At 45.9% G+C, this 16,745-nt stretch overlaps 1 protein-coding gene across 1 annotated transcript in view; it reads right to left on the reverse strand.

Annotated features, from left to right (window-relative positions):
- Positions 1-589: 589 nt before the first annotated feature.
- LOC106588840 (cytochrome c iso-1/iso-2) overlaps positions 590-16,745 on the reverse strand; it is a 53,880-nt gene continuing 37,724 nt past the window's right edge. Inside the window, exon 2 of the mRNA XM_014178316.2 lies at positions 590-846. Within this exon, the coding sequence (XP_014033791.1) occupies positions 701-846 (146 nt within the window). The 3' untranslated portion in view covers positions 590-700. The remainder of the gene's footprint in view (positions 847-16,745) is intronic.

Consider the following 16,745-nt stretch of genomic DNA (forward strand, 5'->3'; position numbering starts at 1 on the left):
TGTGTGTGTGTGTGTGGTAATGTGTGGTAGTGTGTGTGGTAGTGTGTGTGGTAGTGTGTATAGTAGTGTGTGTGTGTGTGGTAGTGTGTATGGTAGTGTGTGTGTGGTAGTGTGTATGGTAGTGTATGGTAGTGTGTGTGGTAGTGTGAATAGTAGTGTGTGTGTGTGTGTGGTAGTGTGTGTGGTGGTGTACAGTAGAGTATGTTGTAGTGTGTGTGGTAGTGTGTATGGTAGTGTATGGTAGTGTGTGTTGTAGTGTGTGTGGTAGTGTGTATGGTAGAGTATGGTAGTGTGGGTTGTAGTGTGTGTGGTAGCGTACAGTAGTGTGTGTTGTAGTGTGTGTGGTAGTGTGTATGGTAGTGTATGGTAGTGTATGGTAGTGTGGGTTGTAGTGTGTGTGGTAGTGTACAGTAGAGTGTGCTGTATGTTTGTTTGTGTGTTAAGGTGTGTCCTTATGTGTGTCAGAAGAACATGTGTACCAGGAGTGGGAGTAAGGTAGTAGAGAATGACAGGTGTGTGTTAGAGAGGTGTGCATGTATAGGAAGGAAATGTGTGTGTGTGTGTGTGTGTGTGTGTGTGTGTGTGTGTGTGTGTGTGTGTGTGTGTGTGTGTGTGTGTGTGTGTGTGTGTGTGTGTGTGTGTGTGTGTGTGTGTGTGCGTGTACAGTATCATACGGTGTGTGTGCATGCCGTGTGTCTGTCTACGAAGTGGCATCCTTTAAGTAGGCTATCAGGTCCTCTCTCTCTTTCTTCTTCTTGATACCAGCAAAGATCATCTTGGTACCTGGGATGTACTTCTTAGGGTCCTCTAGATAGACCATTAGTGTCTTCTCCTCCCAGACTACACCTACAACAGATGAACAGAGAGAGAGAGAGAATGAGAGACAGTGAGAAACGTGGTTATGTAGGCATGTGTTTGTAATGAAGATGTGTACTTATATGTACAGCCAGTGTGTCAGTCAAATCAAATCAAATCAAATTGTATTGGTCACATACACATATTTCGCAGATGTTATTGCGGGTGTAGCATAATGGTTGTGTTCCTAGCTCCAACAGTGCAGTAGTATCTAACAATTCACAACAATACGCACATCTCAAAGTAAAGTCATGGAATTTAAAAATATATAAATATAAATAAAATATATAAATATTAGGACGAGCAATGTCGGAGTGAACTTGACTAGAATACAGTACATACATATTAATGAGTCAGTGTGTCAGTCCCCACAGTACGGCTTTCTGCGCAATTTTACTGTTCAGGTTTCAGTCCCCACAGTAAGGCTTAGTGTCCTATTTTACTGTTCAGATTTCAGTCCCCACAGTAAGGCTTAGTGTCCTATTTTACTGTTCAGATTTCAGTCCCCACAGTAAGGCTAACTGTCCTATTTTCCTGCTCAGGTTTCAGTTCCCACAGTAAGGCTTACTGTCCAATATTACTGTTCAGGTATCAAATGAAATCAAACTTTAGTTGTCACATCCGCCGAATACAACAGGTGTAGACCTTACTGTGAAATGCTTACTTGCTAGCCCTTAATAACCAACAATGCAGTTCAAGAAAGAGCTGTATCTGACAGTCTATCCTGCCTGTCCAGACATGTAGCTGTATCTGACAGTCTATCCTGCCTGTCCAGACATGTAGCTGTATCTGACAGTCTATCCTGCCTGTCCAGACATGTAGCTGTATCTGACAGTCTATCCTGCATGTCCAGACATGAAGCTGTATCTGACAGTATATCCTGCCTGTCCAAACATGAAGCTGTATCTGACAATCTATCCTGCCTGTCCAGACATGTAGCTGTATCTGACAATCTATCCTGCCTGTCCAGACATGTAGCTGTATCTGACAGTCTATCCTGCCTGTCCAAACATGAAGCTGTATCTGACAATCTATCCTGCCTGTCCAGACATGTAGCTGTATCTGACAGTCTATCCTGACTGTCTAGACATGTAGCTGTATCTGACAGTCTATCCTGCCTGTCCAGACATGTAACTCCATCTGACAGTCTATCCTGCATGTCCAGACATGTAACTCCATCTGAGTCTATCCTGCATGTTCAGACATGTAGCTCCATCTGACAGTATATCCTGCCTGTCCAGACATGTAGCTTAATCTGACAGTCTATCCTGGCTGTCCAGACATGTAGCTATATCTGACAGTCTATCCTGCCTGTCCAGACATGTAAATCCATCTGAGTCTATCCTGCCTGTTCAGACATGTAGCTCCATCTGACAGTCTATCATGCCTGTCCAGACATGCAGCTGTATCTGACAGTCTATCCTGCCTGTCCAGACATGTAGCTGTATCTGACAGTCTATCCTGCCTGTCCAGACATGTAGCTCCATCTGAGAGTCTATCCTGTCTGTCCAGACATGTAGCACCTTTTCTTAAAGTCTATCCTGCCTGTCCAGACATGTAGCTGTATCTGACAGTTTATCCTGCCTGTCCAGAAATGTAACTCCATCTGACAGTCTATCCTGCCTGTCCGGACATGTAGCTGTATCTGACAGTCTATCCTGCCTGTCCAGACATGAAGCTTAATCTGACAGTCTATCTGGCCTGTCCAGACATGTAGCTGTATCTGACAGTCTATCCTGCCTGTCCAGACATGTAGCTGAATCTGACAGTCTATCCTGCCTGTCCAGACATGTAGCTCCATCGGACAGTCTATCCTGCATGTCCAGACATGTAGCTCCATCTGACAGTCTATCCTGCCTGTCCAGACATGTAGCTTAATCTGACAGTCTATCCAAGCTGTACAGACATGTAGCTGTATCTGACAGTGTATCCTGCCTGTCCAGACATTTTACAACCATCTGACAGTCTATCCTGCCTGTCCAGACATTAATCTGTATCTGACAGTCTATCCTGCCTGTCCAGACATGTAGCTGTATCTGACAGTCTATCCTGCCTGTCCAGAAATGTAGCTGTATCTGACAGTCTATCCTGCCTGTCCAGACATGTAGCTGTATCTGACAGTCTGTCCTGCCAGTCCAGACATGAAGCTGTATCTGACAATCTATCCTGCTTGTCCAGACATGTATCTTAATTTAAAAGTCTATCCTGCCTGTCCAGACATGTAGCTGTATCTGACTGTCTATCCTGCCTGTCCAGACATGAAGCTGTATCTGACAGTCTATACTGCTTGTTCAGACATGTAGCTGAATCTGACAGTCTATCCTGCCTGTCCAAACATGAAGCTGTCCAGACATGTAACTCCATCTGAGTCTATCCTGCCTGTTCAGACATGTAGCTCCATCTGACATTCTATCCTGCCTGTCCAGATATGTAGCTGTATCTGACAGTCTATCTTGCCTGTCCAGACATGTAGCTATATCTGACAGTCTTTCCTTCCTGTCCAGACATGTAGCTTAATCTGACAGTCTATCCTGCCTGTCCAGACATGAAGCTTCATCGGACAGTCTATCCTGCCTGTCCAGACATGTAGCTCCATCTGAGAGTCTATCCTGCCTGTTCAGACATGTAGCTCCATCTGACATTCTATCCTGGCTCTCCAGACATGAAGCTTCTTCGGACAGTCTATCCTGCCTGTCCAGACATGTAGCTCCATCTGACAGTCTATCCTGCCTGTCCAGACATGTAGCTGTATCTGACAGTCTATCCTGGCTGTCAAGACATGTAGCTGTATCTGACAGTATATCCTGCCTGTCCAGACATGTAGCTGTATCTGACAGTCTATCCTGGCTCTCCAGAGATGTAACTGTATCTGAAATACTATCCTGCCTGTCCAGAAATGAAGCTGTATTTGACAGTCTATCCTGCTTGTCCAGTCATGTAGCTTAATCTGACAGTCTATCCTGCCTGTCCAGACATGTAGCTATATCTGACAGTCTATCCTGCCTGTCCAGACATGTAACTCCATCTGATTGTCTATCCTGCCTGTCCAGACATGTAGCTGTATCTGACAGTCTATCTGGCTGTCCAGACATGTAGCTGAATCTGACAGTATATTCATCCTGTCCAGACATATAGCTCTATCTGACAGTCTATCCTGCCTGTCCAGACATGTAGTTTAATCTGACAGTCTATCCGGCCTGTCCAGACATGTAGCTGTATCTGATAGTCTATACTGCCTGTCCAGAGCTGTAGCTGTATCTGAAAGACTATCCTGCCTGTCCAGAAATGAAGCTGTATCTGACAGATTATCCTGCTTGTCCAGTCATGTAGCTTAATATGACAGTCTATCCTGCCTGTCCAGACATGTAACTCCATCTGAGTCTATCCTGCCTGTTCAGACATGTAGCTCCATCTGACATTCTATCCTGGCTGTCCAGATATGTAGCTGTATCTGACAGTCTATCTTGCCTGTCCACACAACTAGCTATATCTGACAGTCTATCCTGCCTGTCCAGACATGTAACTCCATCTGATTGTCTATCCTGCCTGTCCAGACATGTAGCTGTATCTGACAGTCAATCCTGTCTGTCAAGACATGTAGCTGTATCTGACAGTCTATCTGCCTGTCCAGACATGTTACTGTATCTGAGAGTCTATCATGCCTGTCCAGACATGTAGCTTAATCTAACACTATATCCTGCCTGTCCAGACATGTAGCTGAATCTAACAGTCTATCCTTCCTGTCCAGACATATAGCTCTATCTGACAGTCTTTCCTTCCTGTCCAGACATGTAGCTTAATCTGACAGTCTATCCGGCCTGTCCAGACATGTAGCTGTATCTGACAGTCTATACTGCCTGTCCAGACATGTAGCTGAATCTGACAGTCTATCCTGCCTGTCCAGACATATAGTTTAATCTGACAGTCTATCCCAGTTGTCCAGACATGTAGCTGTATCTGACAGTCTATCCTGCCTGTCCAGACATGAAGCTTCATCGGACAGTCTATCCTGCCTGTCCAGACATGTAGCTCCATCTGACAGTCTATCCTGCCTGTCCAGACATGTAGCTGTATCTGACAGTCTATCCTGGCTCTCCAGACATGAAGCTTCTTCGGACAGTCTATCCTGCCTGTCCAGACATGTAGCTCCATCTGACAGTCTATCCTGCCTGTCCAGACATGTAGCTGTATCTGACAGTCTATCCTGGCTGTCAAGACATGTAGCTGTATCTGACAGTATATCCTGCCTGTCCAGACATGTAGCTGTATCTGACAGTCTATCCTGGCTCTCCAGAGATGTAACTGGATCTGAAATACTATCCTGCCTGTCCAGAAATGAAGCTGTATCTGACAGTCTATCCTGCTTGTCCAGTCATGTAGCTTAATCTGACAGTCTATCCTGCCTGTCCAGACATGTAGCTATATCTGACAGTCTATCCTGCCTGTCCAGACATGTAACTCCATCTGATTGTCTATCCTGCCTGTCCAGACATGTAGCTGTATCTGACAGTCTATCTGGCTGTCCAGACATGTAGCTGAATCTGACAGTATATTCATCCTGTCCAGACATATAGCTCTATCTGACAGTCTATCCTGCCTGTCCAGACATGTAGTTTAATCTGACAGTCTATCCGGCCTGTCCAGACATGTAGCTGTATCTGATAGTCTATACTGCCTGTCCAGAGCTGTAGCTGTATCTGAAAGACTATCCTGCCCGTCCAGAAATGAAGCTGTATCTGACAGATTATCCTGCTTGTCCAGTCATGTAGCTTAATATGACAGTATATCCTGCCTGTCCAGACATGTAACTCCATCTGAGTCTATCCTGCCTGTTCAGACATGAAGCTCCATCTGACATTCTATCCTGGCTGTCCAGATATGTAGCTGTATCTGACAGTCAATCCTGTCTGTCAAGACATGTAGCTGTATCTGACAGTCTATCTGGCTGTCCAGACATGTAGCTGTATCTGACAGTCTGTCTGTCTGTCCAGACATGTAGATGTATCTGACAGTCTATTCTGCCTGTCCAGACATGTTACTGTATCTGAGAGTCTATCATGCCTGTCCAGACATGTAGCTTAATCTAACAGTATATCCTGCCTGTCCAGACAAGTAGCTGTACCTGACAGTCTATCCTGCCTGTCCAGACATGTAGCTGAATCTAACAGTCTATCCTTCCTGTCCAGACATATAGCTCTATCTGACAGTCTTTCCTTCCTGTCCAGACATGTAGCTTAATCTGACAGTCTATCCGGCCTGTCCAGACATGTAGCTGTATCTGACAGTCTATACTGCCTGTCCAGACATGTAGCTGAATCTGACAGTCTATCCTGCCTGTCCAGACATATAGTTTAATCTGACAGTCTATCCCAGTTGTCCAGACATGTAGCTGTATCTGACAGTCTATCCTGCCTGTCCAGACATGAAGCTTCATCGGACAGTCTATCCTGCCTGTCCAGACATGTAGCTCCATCTGACAGTCTATCCTGCCTGTCCAGACATGTAGCTGTATCTGACAGTCTATCCTGGCTCTCCAGACATGAAGCTTCTTCGGACAGTCTATCCTGCCTGTCCAGACATGTAGCTCCATCTGACAGTCTATCCTGCCTGTCCAGACATGTAGCTGTATCTGACAGTCTATCCTGGCTGTCAAGACATGTAGCTGTATCTGACAGTATATCCTGCCTGTCCAGACATGTAGCTGTATCTGACAGTCTATCCTGGCTCTCCAGAGATGTAACTGGATCTGAAATACTATCCTGCCTGTCCAGAAATGAAGCTGTATCTGACAGTCTATCCTGCTTGTCCAGTCATGTAGCTTAATCTGACAGTCTATCCTGCCTGTCCAGACATGTAGCTATATCTGACAGTCTATCCTGCCTGTCCAGACATGTAACTCCATCTGATTGTCTATCCTGCCTGTCCAGACATGTAGCTGTATCTGACAGTCTATCTGGCTGTCCAGACATGTAGCTGAATCTGACAGTATATTCATCCTGTCCAGACATATAGCTCTATCTGACAGTCTATCCTGCCTGTCCAGACATGTAACTCCATCTGAGTCTATCCTGCCTGTTCAGACATGTAGCTCCATCTGACATTCTATCCTGGCTGTCCAGATATGTAGCTGTATCTGACAGTCTATCTTGCCTGTCCACACAACTAGCTATATCTGACAGTCTATCCTGCCTGTCCAGACATGTAACTCCATCTGATTGTCTATCCTGCCTGTCCAGACATGTAGCTGTATCTGACAGTCAATCCTGTCTGTCAAGACATGTAGCTGTATCTGACAGTCTATCTGCCTGTCCAGACATGTTACTGTATCTGAGAGTCTATCATGCCTGTCCAGACATGTAGCTTAATCTAACACTATATCCTGCCTGTCCAGACATGTAGCTGAATCTAACAGTCTATCCTTCCTGTCCAGACATATAGCTCTATCTGACAGTCTTTCCTTCCTGTCCAGACATGTAGCTTAATCTGACAGTCTATCCGGCCTGTCCAGACATGTAGCTGTATCTGACAGTCTATACTGCCTGTCCAGACATGTAGCTGAATCTGACAGTTTATCCTGCCTGTCCAGACATATAGTTTAATCTGACAGTCTATCCCAGTTGTCCAGACATGTAGCTGTATCTGACAGTCTATCCTGCCTGTCCAGACATGAAGCTTCATCGGACAGTCTATCCTGCCTGTCCAGACATGTAGCTCCATCTGACAGTCTATCCTGCCTGTCCAGACATGTAGCTGTATCTGACAGTCTATCCTGGCTCTCCAGACATGAAGCTTCTTCGGACAGTCTATCCTGCCTGTCCAGACATGTAGCTCCATCTGACAGTCTATCCTGCCTGTCCAGACATGTAGCTGTATCTGACAGTCTATCCTGGCTGTCAAGACATGTAGCTGTATCTGACAGTATATCCTGCCTGTCCAGACATGTAGCTGTATCTGACAGTCTATCCTGGCTCTCCAGAGATGTAACTGGATCTGAAATACTATCCTGCCTGTCCAGAAATGAAGCTGTATCTGACAGTCTATCCTGCTTGTCCAGTCATGTAGCTTAATCTGACAGTCTATCCTGCCTGTCCAGACATGTAGCTATATCTGACAGTCTATCCTGCCTGTCCAGACATGTAACTCCATCTGATTGTCTATCCTGCCTGTCCAGACATGTAGCTGTATCTGACAGTCTATCTGGCTGTCCAGACATGTAGCTGAATCTGACAGTATATTCATCCTGTCCAGACATATAGCTCTATCTGACAGTCTATCCTGCCTGTCCAGACATGTAGTTTAATCTGACAGTCTATCCGGCCTGTCCAGACATGTAGCTGTATCTGATAGTCTATACTGCCTGTCCAGAGCTGTAGCTGTATCTGAAAGACTATCCTGCCCGTCCAGAAATGAAGCTGTATCTGACAGATTATCCTGCTTGTCCAGTCATGTAGCTTAATATGACAGTATATCCTGCCTGTCCAGACATGTAACTCCATCTGAGTCTATCCTGCCTGTTCAGACATGTAGCTCCATCTGACATTCTATCCTGGCTGTCCAGATATGTAGCTGTATCTGACAGTCAATCCTGTCTGTCAAGACATGTAGCTGTATCTGACAGTCTATCTGGCTGTCCAGACATGTAGCTGTATCTGACAGTCTGTCTGTCTGTCCAGACATGTAGATGTATCTGACAGTCTATTCTGCCTGTCCAGACATGTTACTGTATCTGAGAGTCTATCATGCCTGTCCAGACATGTAGCTTAATCTAACAGTATATCCTGCCTGTCCAGACAAGTAGCTGTACCTGACAGTCTATCCTGCCTGTCCAGACATGTAGCTGAATCTAACAGTCTATCCTTCCTGTCCAGACATATAGCTCTATCTGACAGTCTTTCCTGCCTGTCCAGACATGTAGCTTAATCTGACAGTCTCTCCGGCCTGTGCAGACATGTAGCTGTATCTGACAGTCTATCCTGCCTGTCCAGACATATAGTTTAATCTGACAGTCTATCCTGGCTGTCCAGACATGTAGCTGTATCTGACAGTCTATCCTGCCTGTCCAAACATGTAGCTCCATCTGACAGTCTATCCTGGCTGTCCAGACATGTAGCTGTATCTGACAGTCTATCCTGCCTGTCCAGACATGAAGCTTCTTCGGACAGTCTATCCTGCCTGTCCAGACATGTAGCTCCATCTGACAGTCTATCCTGGCTCTCCAGAGATGTAGCTGTATCTGAAATACTATCCTGCCTGTCCAGAAATGAAGCTGTATCTGACAGTCTATCCTGCCTGTCCAGACATGTAGCTTAATCTGACACTCTATCCATGCTGTCCAGACATGTAGCTCCATCTGACAGTCTATCCTGGCTGTACAGAGATGTAGCTGTATCTTTCAGTCATTTCTGCCTGTCCAGACAAGTAGCTGTATCTGACAGTCTATCCTGCCTGTCCAGACATGTAGCTGTATCTGACAATCTATCTGTCAGTCCAGACATGTAGATGTATCTGACAGTCTATCCTGCCTGTCCAGACATGTAGCTCCATCTGACAGTCTATCCTGCCTGTCCAGACATGTAGCTTAATCTGACACTCTATCCATGCTGTCCAGACATGTAGCTCCATCTGACAGTCTATCCTGCCTGTCCAGACATGTAGCTATATCTGACAGTCTATCCTGCCTGTCCAGACATGTAACTCCATCTGATTGTCTATCCTGCCTGTCCAGACATGTAGCTGTATCTGACAATCAATCCTGCCTGTCAAGACATGTAGCTGTATCTGACAGTCTATCAGGCTGTCCAGACATGTAGCTGTATCTGACAGTCTGTCTGTCTGTCCAGACATGTAGATGTATCTGACAGTCTATTCTGCCTGTCCAGAAATGTTACTGTATCTGAGAGTCTATCATGCCTGTCCAGACATGTAGCTTAATCTAACAGTATATCCTGCCTGTCCAGACATGTAGCTGTACCTGACAGTCTATCCTGCCTGTCCAGAAATGTAACTCCATCTGACAGTCCATCCTGCCTGTCCAGACATGTAGCTCCATCTGACAGTCTATCCTGCCTGTCCAGACATGTAGCTATATCTGACAGTCTATCCTGCCTGTCCAGACATGTAACTCCATCTGATTGTCTATCCTGCCTGTCCAGACATGTAGCTGTATCTGCCAATCAATCCTGCCTGTCAAGACATGTAGCTGTATCTGACAGTCTATCAGGCTGTCCAGACATGTAGCTGTATCTGACAGTCTGTCTGTCTGTCTGTCCAGACATGTAGATGTATCTGACAGTCTATTCTGCCTGTCCAGAAATGTTACTGTATCTGAGAGTCTATCATGCCTGTCCAGACATGTAGCTTAATCTAACAGTATATCCTGCCTGTCCAGACATGTAGCTGTACCTGACAGTCTATCCTGCCTGTCCAGAAATGTAACTCCATCTGACAGTCCATCCTGCCTGTCCAGACATGTAGCTCCATCTGACAGTCTATCCTGCCTGTCCAGACATGTAGCTATATCTGACAGTCTATCCTGCCTGACCAGACATGTAACTCCATCTGATTGTCTATCCTGCCTGTCCAGACATGTAGCTGTATCTGCCAATCAATCCTGCCTGTCAAGACATGTAGCTGTATCTGACAGTCTATCAGGCTGTCCAGACATGTAGCTTAATCTAACACTATATCCTGCCTGTCCAGACATGTAGCTGAATCTAACAGTCTATCCTTCCTGTCCAGACATATAGCTCTATCTGACAGTCTTTCCTTCCTGTCCAGACATGTAGCTTAATCTGACAGTCTATCCAGCCTGTCCAGACATGTAGCTGTATCTGACAGTCTATACTGCCTGTCCAGACATGTAGCTGAATCTGACAGTTTATCCTGCCTGTCCAGACATATAGTTTAATCTGACAGTCTATCCCAGTTGTCCAGACATGTAGCTGTATCTGACAGTCTATCCTGCCTGTCCAGACATGAAGCTTCATCGGACAGTCTATCCTGCCTGTCCAGACATGTAGCTCCATCTGACAGTCTATCCTGCCTGTCCAGACATGTAGCTGTATCTGACAGTCTATCCTGGCTCTCCAGACATGAAGCTTCTTCGGACAGTCTATCCTGCCTGTCCAGACATGTAGCTCCATCTGACAGTCTATCCTGCCTGTCCAGACATGTAGCTGTATCTGACAGTCTATCCTGGCTGTCAAGACATGTAGCTGTATCTGACAGTATATCCTGCCTGTCCAGACATGTAGCTGTATCTGACAGTCTATCCTGGCTCTCCAGAGATGTAACTGGATCTGAAATACTATCCTGCCTGTCCAGAAATGAAGCTGTATCTGACAGTCTATCCTGCTTGTCCAGTCATGTAGCTTAATCTGACAGTCTATCCTGCCTGTCCAGACATGTAGCTATATCTGACAGTCTATCCTGCCTGTCCAGACATGTAACTCCATCTGATTGTCTATCCTGCCTGTCCAGACATGTAGCTGTATCTGACAGTCTATCTGGCTGTCCAGACATGTAGCTGAATCTGACAGTATATTCATCCTGTCCAGACACATAGCTCTATCTGACAGTCTATCCTGCCTGTCCAGACATGTAGTTTAATCTGACAGTCTATCCGGCCTGTCCAGACATGTAGCTGTATCTGATAGTCTATACTGCCTGTCCAGAGCTGTAGCTGTATCTGAAAGACTATCCTGCCCGTCCAGAAATGAAGCTGTATCTGACAGATTATCCTGCTTGTCCAGTCATGTAGCTTAATATGACAGTATATCCTGCCTGTCCAGACATGTAACTCCATCTGAGTCTATCCTGCCTGTTCAGACATGTAGCTCCATCTGACATTCTATCCTGGCTGTCCAGATATGTAGCTGTATCTGACAGTCAATCCTGTCTGTCAAGACATGTAGCTGTATCTGACAGTCTATCTGGCTGTCCAGACATGTAGCTGTATCTGACAGTCTGTCTGTCTGTCCAGACATGTAGATGTATCTGACAGTCTATTCTGCCTGTCCAGACATGTTACTGTATCTGAGAGTCTATCATGCCTGTCCAGACATGTAGCTTAATCTAACAGTATATCCTGCCTGTCCAGACAAGTAGCTGTACCTGACAGTCTATCCTGCCTGTCCAGACATGTAGCTGAATCTAACAGTCTATCCTTCCTGTCCAGACATATAGCTCTATCTGACAGTCTTTCCTGCCTGTCCAGACATGTAGCTTAATCTGACAGTCTCTCCGGCCTGTGCAGACATGTAGCTGTATCTGACAGTCTATCCTGCCTGTCCAGACATATAGTTTAATCTGACAGTCTATCCTGGCTGTCCAGACATGTAGCTGTATCTGACAGTCTATCCTGCCTGTCCAAACATGTAGCTCCATCTGACAGTCTATCCTGGCTGTCCAGACATGTAGCTGTATCTGACAGTCTATCCTGCCTGTCCAGACATGAAGCTTCTTCGGACAGTCTATCCTGCCTGTCCAGACATGTAGCTCCATCTGACAGTCTATCCTGGCTCTCCAGAGATGTAGCTGTATCTGAAATACTATCCTGCCTGTCCAGAAATGAAGCTGTATCTGACAGTCTATCCTGCCTGTCCAGACATGTAGCTTAATCTGACACTCTATCCATGCTGTCCAGACATGTAGCTCCATCTGACAGTCTATCCTGGCTGTACAGAGATGTAGCTGTATCTTTCAGTCATTTCTGCCTGTCCAGACAAGTAGCTGTATCTGACAGTCTATCCTGCCTGTCCAGACATGTAGCTGTATCTGACAATCTATCTGTCAGTCCAGACATGTAGATGTATCTGACAGTCTATCCTGCCTGTCCAGACATGTAGCTCCATCTGACAGTCTATCCTGCCTGTCCAGACATGTAGCTTAATCTGACACTCTATCCATGCTGTCCAGACATGTAGCTCCATCTGACAGTCTATCCTGCCTGTCCAGACATGTAGCTATATCTGACAGTCTATCCTGCCTGTCCAGACATGTAACTCCATCTGATTGTCTATCCTGCCTGTCCAGACATGTAGCTGTATCTGACAATCAATCCTGCCTGTCAAGACATGTAGCTGTATCTGACAGTCTATCAGGCTGTCCAGACATGTAGCTGTATCTGACAGTCTGTCTGTCTGTCCAGACATGTAGATGTATCTGACAGTCTATTCTGCCTGTCCAGAAATGTTACTGTATCTGAGAGTCTATCATGCCTGTCCAGACATGTAGCTTAATCTAACAGTATATCCTGCCTGTCCAGACATGTAGCTGTACCTGACAGTCTATCCTGCCTGTCCAGAAATGTAACTCCATCTGACAGTCCATCCTGCCTGTCCAGACATGTAGCTCCATCTGACAGTCTATCCTGCCTGTCCAGACATGTAGCTATATCTGACAGTCTATCCTGCCTGTCCAGACATGTAACTCCATCTGATTGTCTATCCTGCCTGTCCAGACATGTAGCTGTATCTGCCAATCAATCCTGCCTGTCAAGACATGTAGCTGTATCTGACAGTCTATCAGGCTGTCCAGACATGTAGCTGTATCTGACAGTCTGTCTGTCTGTCTGTCCAGACATGTAGATGTATCTGACAGTCTATTCTGCCTGTCCAGAAATGTTACTGTATCTGAGAGTCTATCATGCCTGTCCAGACATGTAGCTTAATCTAACAGTATATCCTGCCTGTCCAGACATGTAGCTGTACCTGACAGTCTATCCTGCCTGTCCAGAAATGTAACTCCATCTGACAGTCCATCCTGCCTGTCCAGACATGTAGCTCCATCTGACAGTCTATCCTGCCTGTCCAGACATGTAGCTATATCTGACAGTCTATCCTGCCTGACCAGACATGTAACTCCATCTGATTGTCTATCCTGCCTGTCCAGACATGTAGCTGTATCTGCCAATCAATCCTGCCTGTCAAGACATGTAGCTGTATCTGACAGTCTATCAGGCTGTCCAGACATGTAGCTGTATCTGACAGTCTGTCTGTCTGTCCAGACATGTAGATGTATCTGACAGTCTATTCTGCCTGTCCAGACATGTTACTGTATCTGAGAGTCTATCATGCCTGTCCAGACATGTAGCTTAATCTAACAGTATATCCTGCCTGTCCAGACATGTAGCTGTACCTGACAGTCTATCCTGCCTGTCCAGACATGTAGCTGTATCTGACAGTCTATCCAGCCTGTCTAGACATATAGCTGTATCTGACAGTCTATACTGCCTGTCCAGACATGTAGCTGAATCTGACAGTCTATCCTGCCTGTCCAGACATATAGTTTAATCTGAAAGTCTATCCTGGCTGTCCAGACATGTAGCTGTATCTGACAGTCTATCCTGCCTGTCCAGACATGTACCTCCATCTGACAGTCTATCCTGCCTGTCCAGACATGTAGCTTAATCTGACACTCTATCCATGCTGTCCAGACATGTAGCTGTATCTGACAGTCTATCTGGCCTGTCCAGACATGTAGCTGTATCTGAAAGTTTATCCTGACAGTCCAGAAATGTTGCTGTATCTGACAGTCTATCCTGCCTGTCCAGACATGTAGCTGTATCTGACAGTCTATCCTGCCTGTCCAGACATGTAACTCCATCTGAGTCTATCCTGCCTGTTCAGACATGTAGCTCCATCTGACAGTCTATCCTGCCTGTCCAGACATGTAGCTGTATCTGACAGTCTATCCTGGCTGTCAAGACATGTAGCTGTATCTGACAGTATATCCTGCCTGTCCAGACATGTAGCTGTATCTGACAGTCTATCCTGGCTCTACAGATATGTAGCTGTATCTCAAATACTATCCTGCCTGTCCAGAAATGAAGCTGTATCTGACAGTCTATCCTGCTTTCCAGTCATGTAGCTTATTCTGACAGTCTATCCTGCCTGTCCAGTTATGTAGCTGTATCTGACAGTCTATCCTGCCTGTCCAGACATGTGACTACATCTGACAGTCTATCCTGGCTGTCCAGACATGTTGCTGTATCTTTCAGTCAATCCTGCCTGTCCAGACATTTAGCTGTATCTGACAGTCTATCCATGCTGTCCAGACAAGTAGCTGTATCTGACAGTTTATCCTGACAGTCCAGACATGTAGAAGTATCTGACAGTCTATCCTGCCTGTCCAGACATGAAGCTTCATCGGACAGTCTATCCTGCCTGTCCAGACATGTAGCTCCATCTGAGAGTCTATCCTGCCTGTCCAGACATGTAACTCCATCTGACAGTCTTTCCTACCTATCCAGACATGTAGCTTAATCTGACAGTCTATCCGGCCTGTCCAGACATGTAGCTGTATCTGACAGTCTATACTGCCTGTCCAGACATGTAGCTGAATCTGACAGTCTATCCTGCCTGTCCAGACATATAGTTTAATCTGACAGTCTATCCCAGTTGTCCAGACATGTAGCTGTATCTGACAGTCTATCCTGCCTGTCCAGACATGAAGCTTCATCGGACAGTCTATCCTGCCTGTCCAGACATGTAGCTCCATCTGAGAGTCTATCCTGCCTGTTCAGACATGTAGCTCCATCTGACATTCTATCCTGGCTCTCCAGACATGAAGCTTCTTCGGACAGTCTATCCTGCCTGTCCAGACATGTAGCTCCATCTGACAGTCTATCCTGCCTGTCCAGACATGTAGCTGTATCTGACAGTCTATCCTGGCTGTCAAGACATGTAGCTGTATCTGACAGTATATCCTGCCTGTCCAGACATGTAGCTGTATCTGACAGTCTATCCTGGCTCTCCAGAGATGTAACTGTATCTGAAATACTATCCTGCCTGTCCAGAAATGAAGCTGTATCTGACAGTCTATCCTGCTTGTCCAGTCATGTAGCTTAATCTGACAGTCTATCCTGCCTGTCCAGACATGTAGCTATATCTGACAGTCTATCCTGCCTGTCCAGACATGTAACTCCATCTGATTGTCTATCCTGCCTGTCCAGACATGTAGCTGTATCTGACAGTCTATCTGGCTGTCCAGACATGTAGCTGAATCTGACAGTATATTCATCCTGTCCAGACATATAGCTCTATCTGACAGTCTATCCTGCCTGTCCAGACATGTAGTTTAATCTGACAGTCTATCCGGCCTGTCCAGACATGTAGCTGTATCTGATAGTCTATACTGCCTGTCCAGAGCTGTAGCTGTATCTGAAAGACTATCCTGCCTGTCCAGAAATGAAGCTGTATCTGACAGATTATCCTGCTTGTCCAGTCATGTAGCTTAATATGACAGTCTATCCTGCCTGTCCAGACATGTAACTCCATCTGAGTCTATCCTGCCTGTTCAGACATGTAGCTCCATCTGACATTCTATCCTGGCTGTCCAGATATGTAGCTGTATCTGACAGTCTATCTTGCCTGTCCACACAACTAGCTATATCTGACAGTCTATCCTGCCTGTCCAGACATGTAACTCCATCTGATTGTCTATCCTGCCTGTCCAGACATGTAGCTGTATCTGACAGTCAATCCTGTCTGTCAAGACATGTAGCTGTATCTGACAGTCTATCTGCCTGTCCAGACATGTTACTGTATCTGAGAGTCTATCATGCCTGTCCAGACATGTAGCTTAATCTAACACTATATCCTGCCTGTCCAGACATGTAGCTGAATCTAACAGTCTATCCTTCCTGTCCAGACATATAGCTCTATCTGACAGTCTTTCCTTCCTGTCCAGACATGTAGCTTAATCTGACAGTCTATCCGGCCTGTCCAGACATGTAGCTGTATCTGACAGTCTATACTGCCTGTCCAGACATGTAGCTGAATCTGACAGTCTATCCTGCCTGTCCAGACATATAGTTTAATCTGACAGTCTATCCCAGTTGTCCAGACATGTAGCTGTATCTGACAGTCTATACTGCCTGTCCAGACATG

Source organism: Salmo salar, chromosome ssa27, assembly GCF_905237065.1.
Source record: "Salmo salar chromosome ssa27, Ssal_v3.1, whole genome shotgun sequence".
Lineage (NCBI taxonomy): Eukaryota > Metazoa > Chordata > Actinopteri > Salmoniformes > Salmonidae > Salmo > Salmo salar.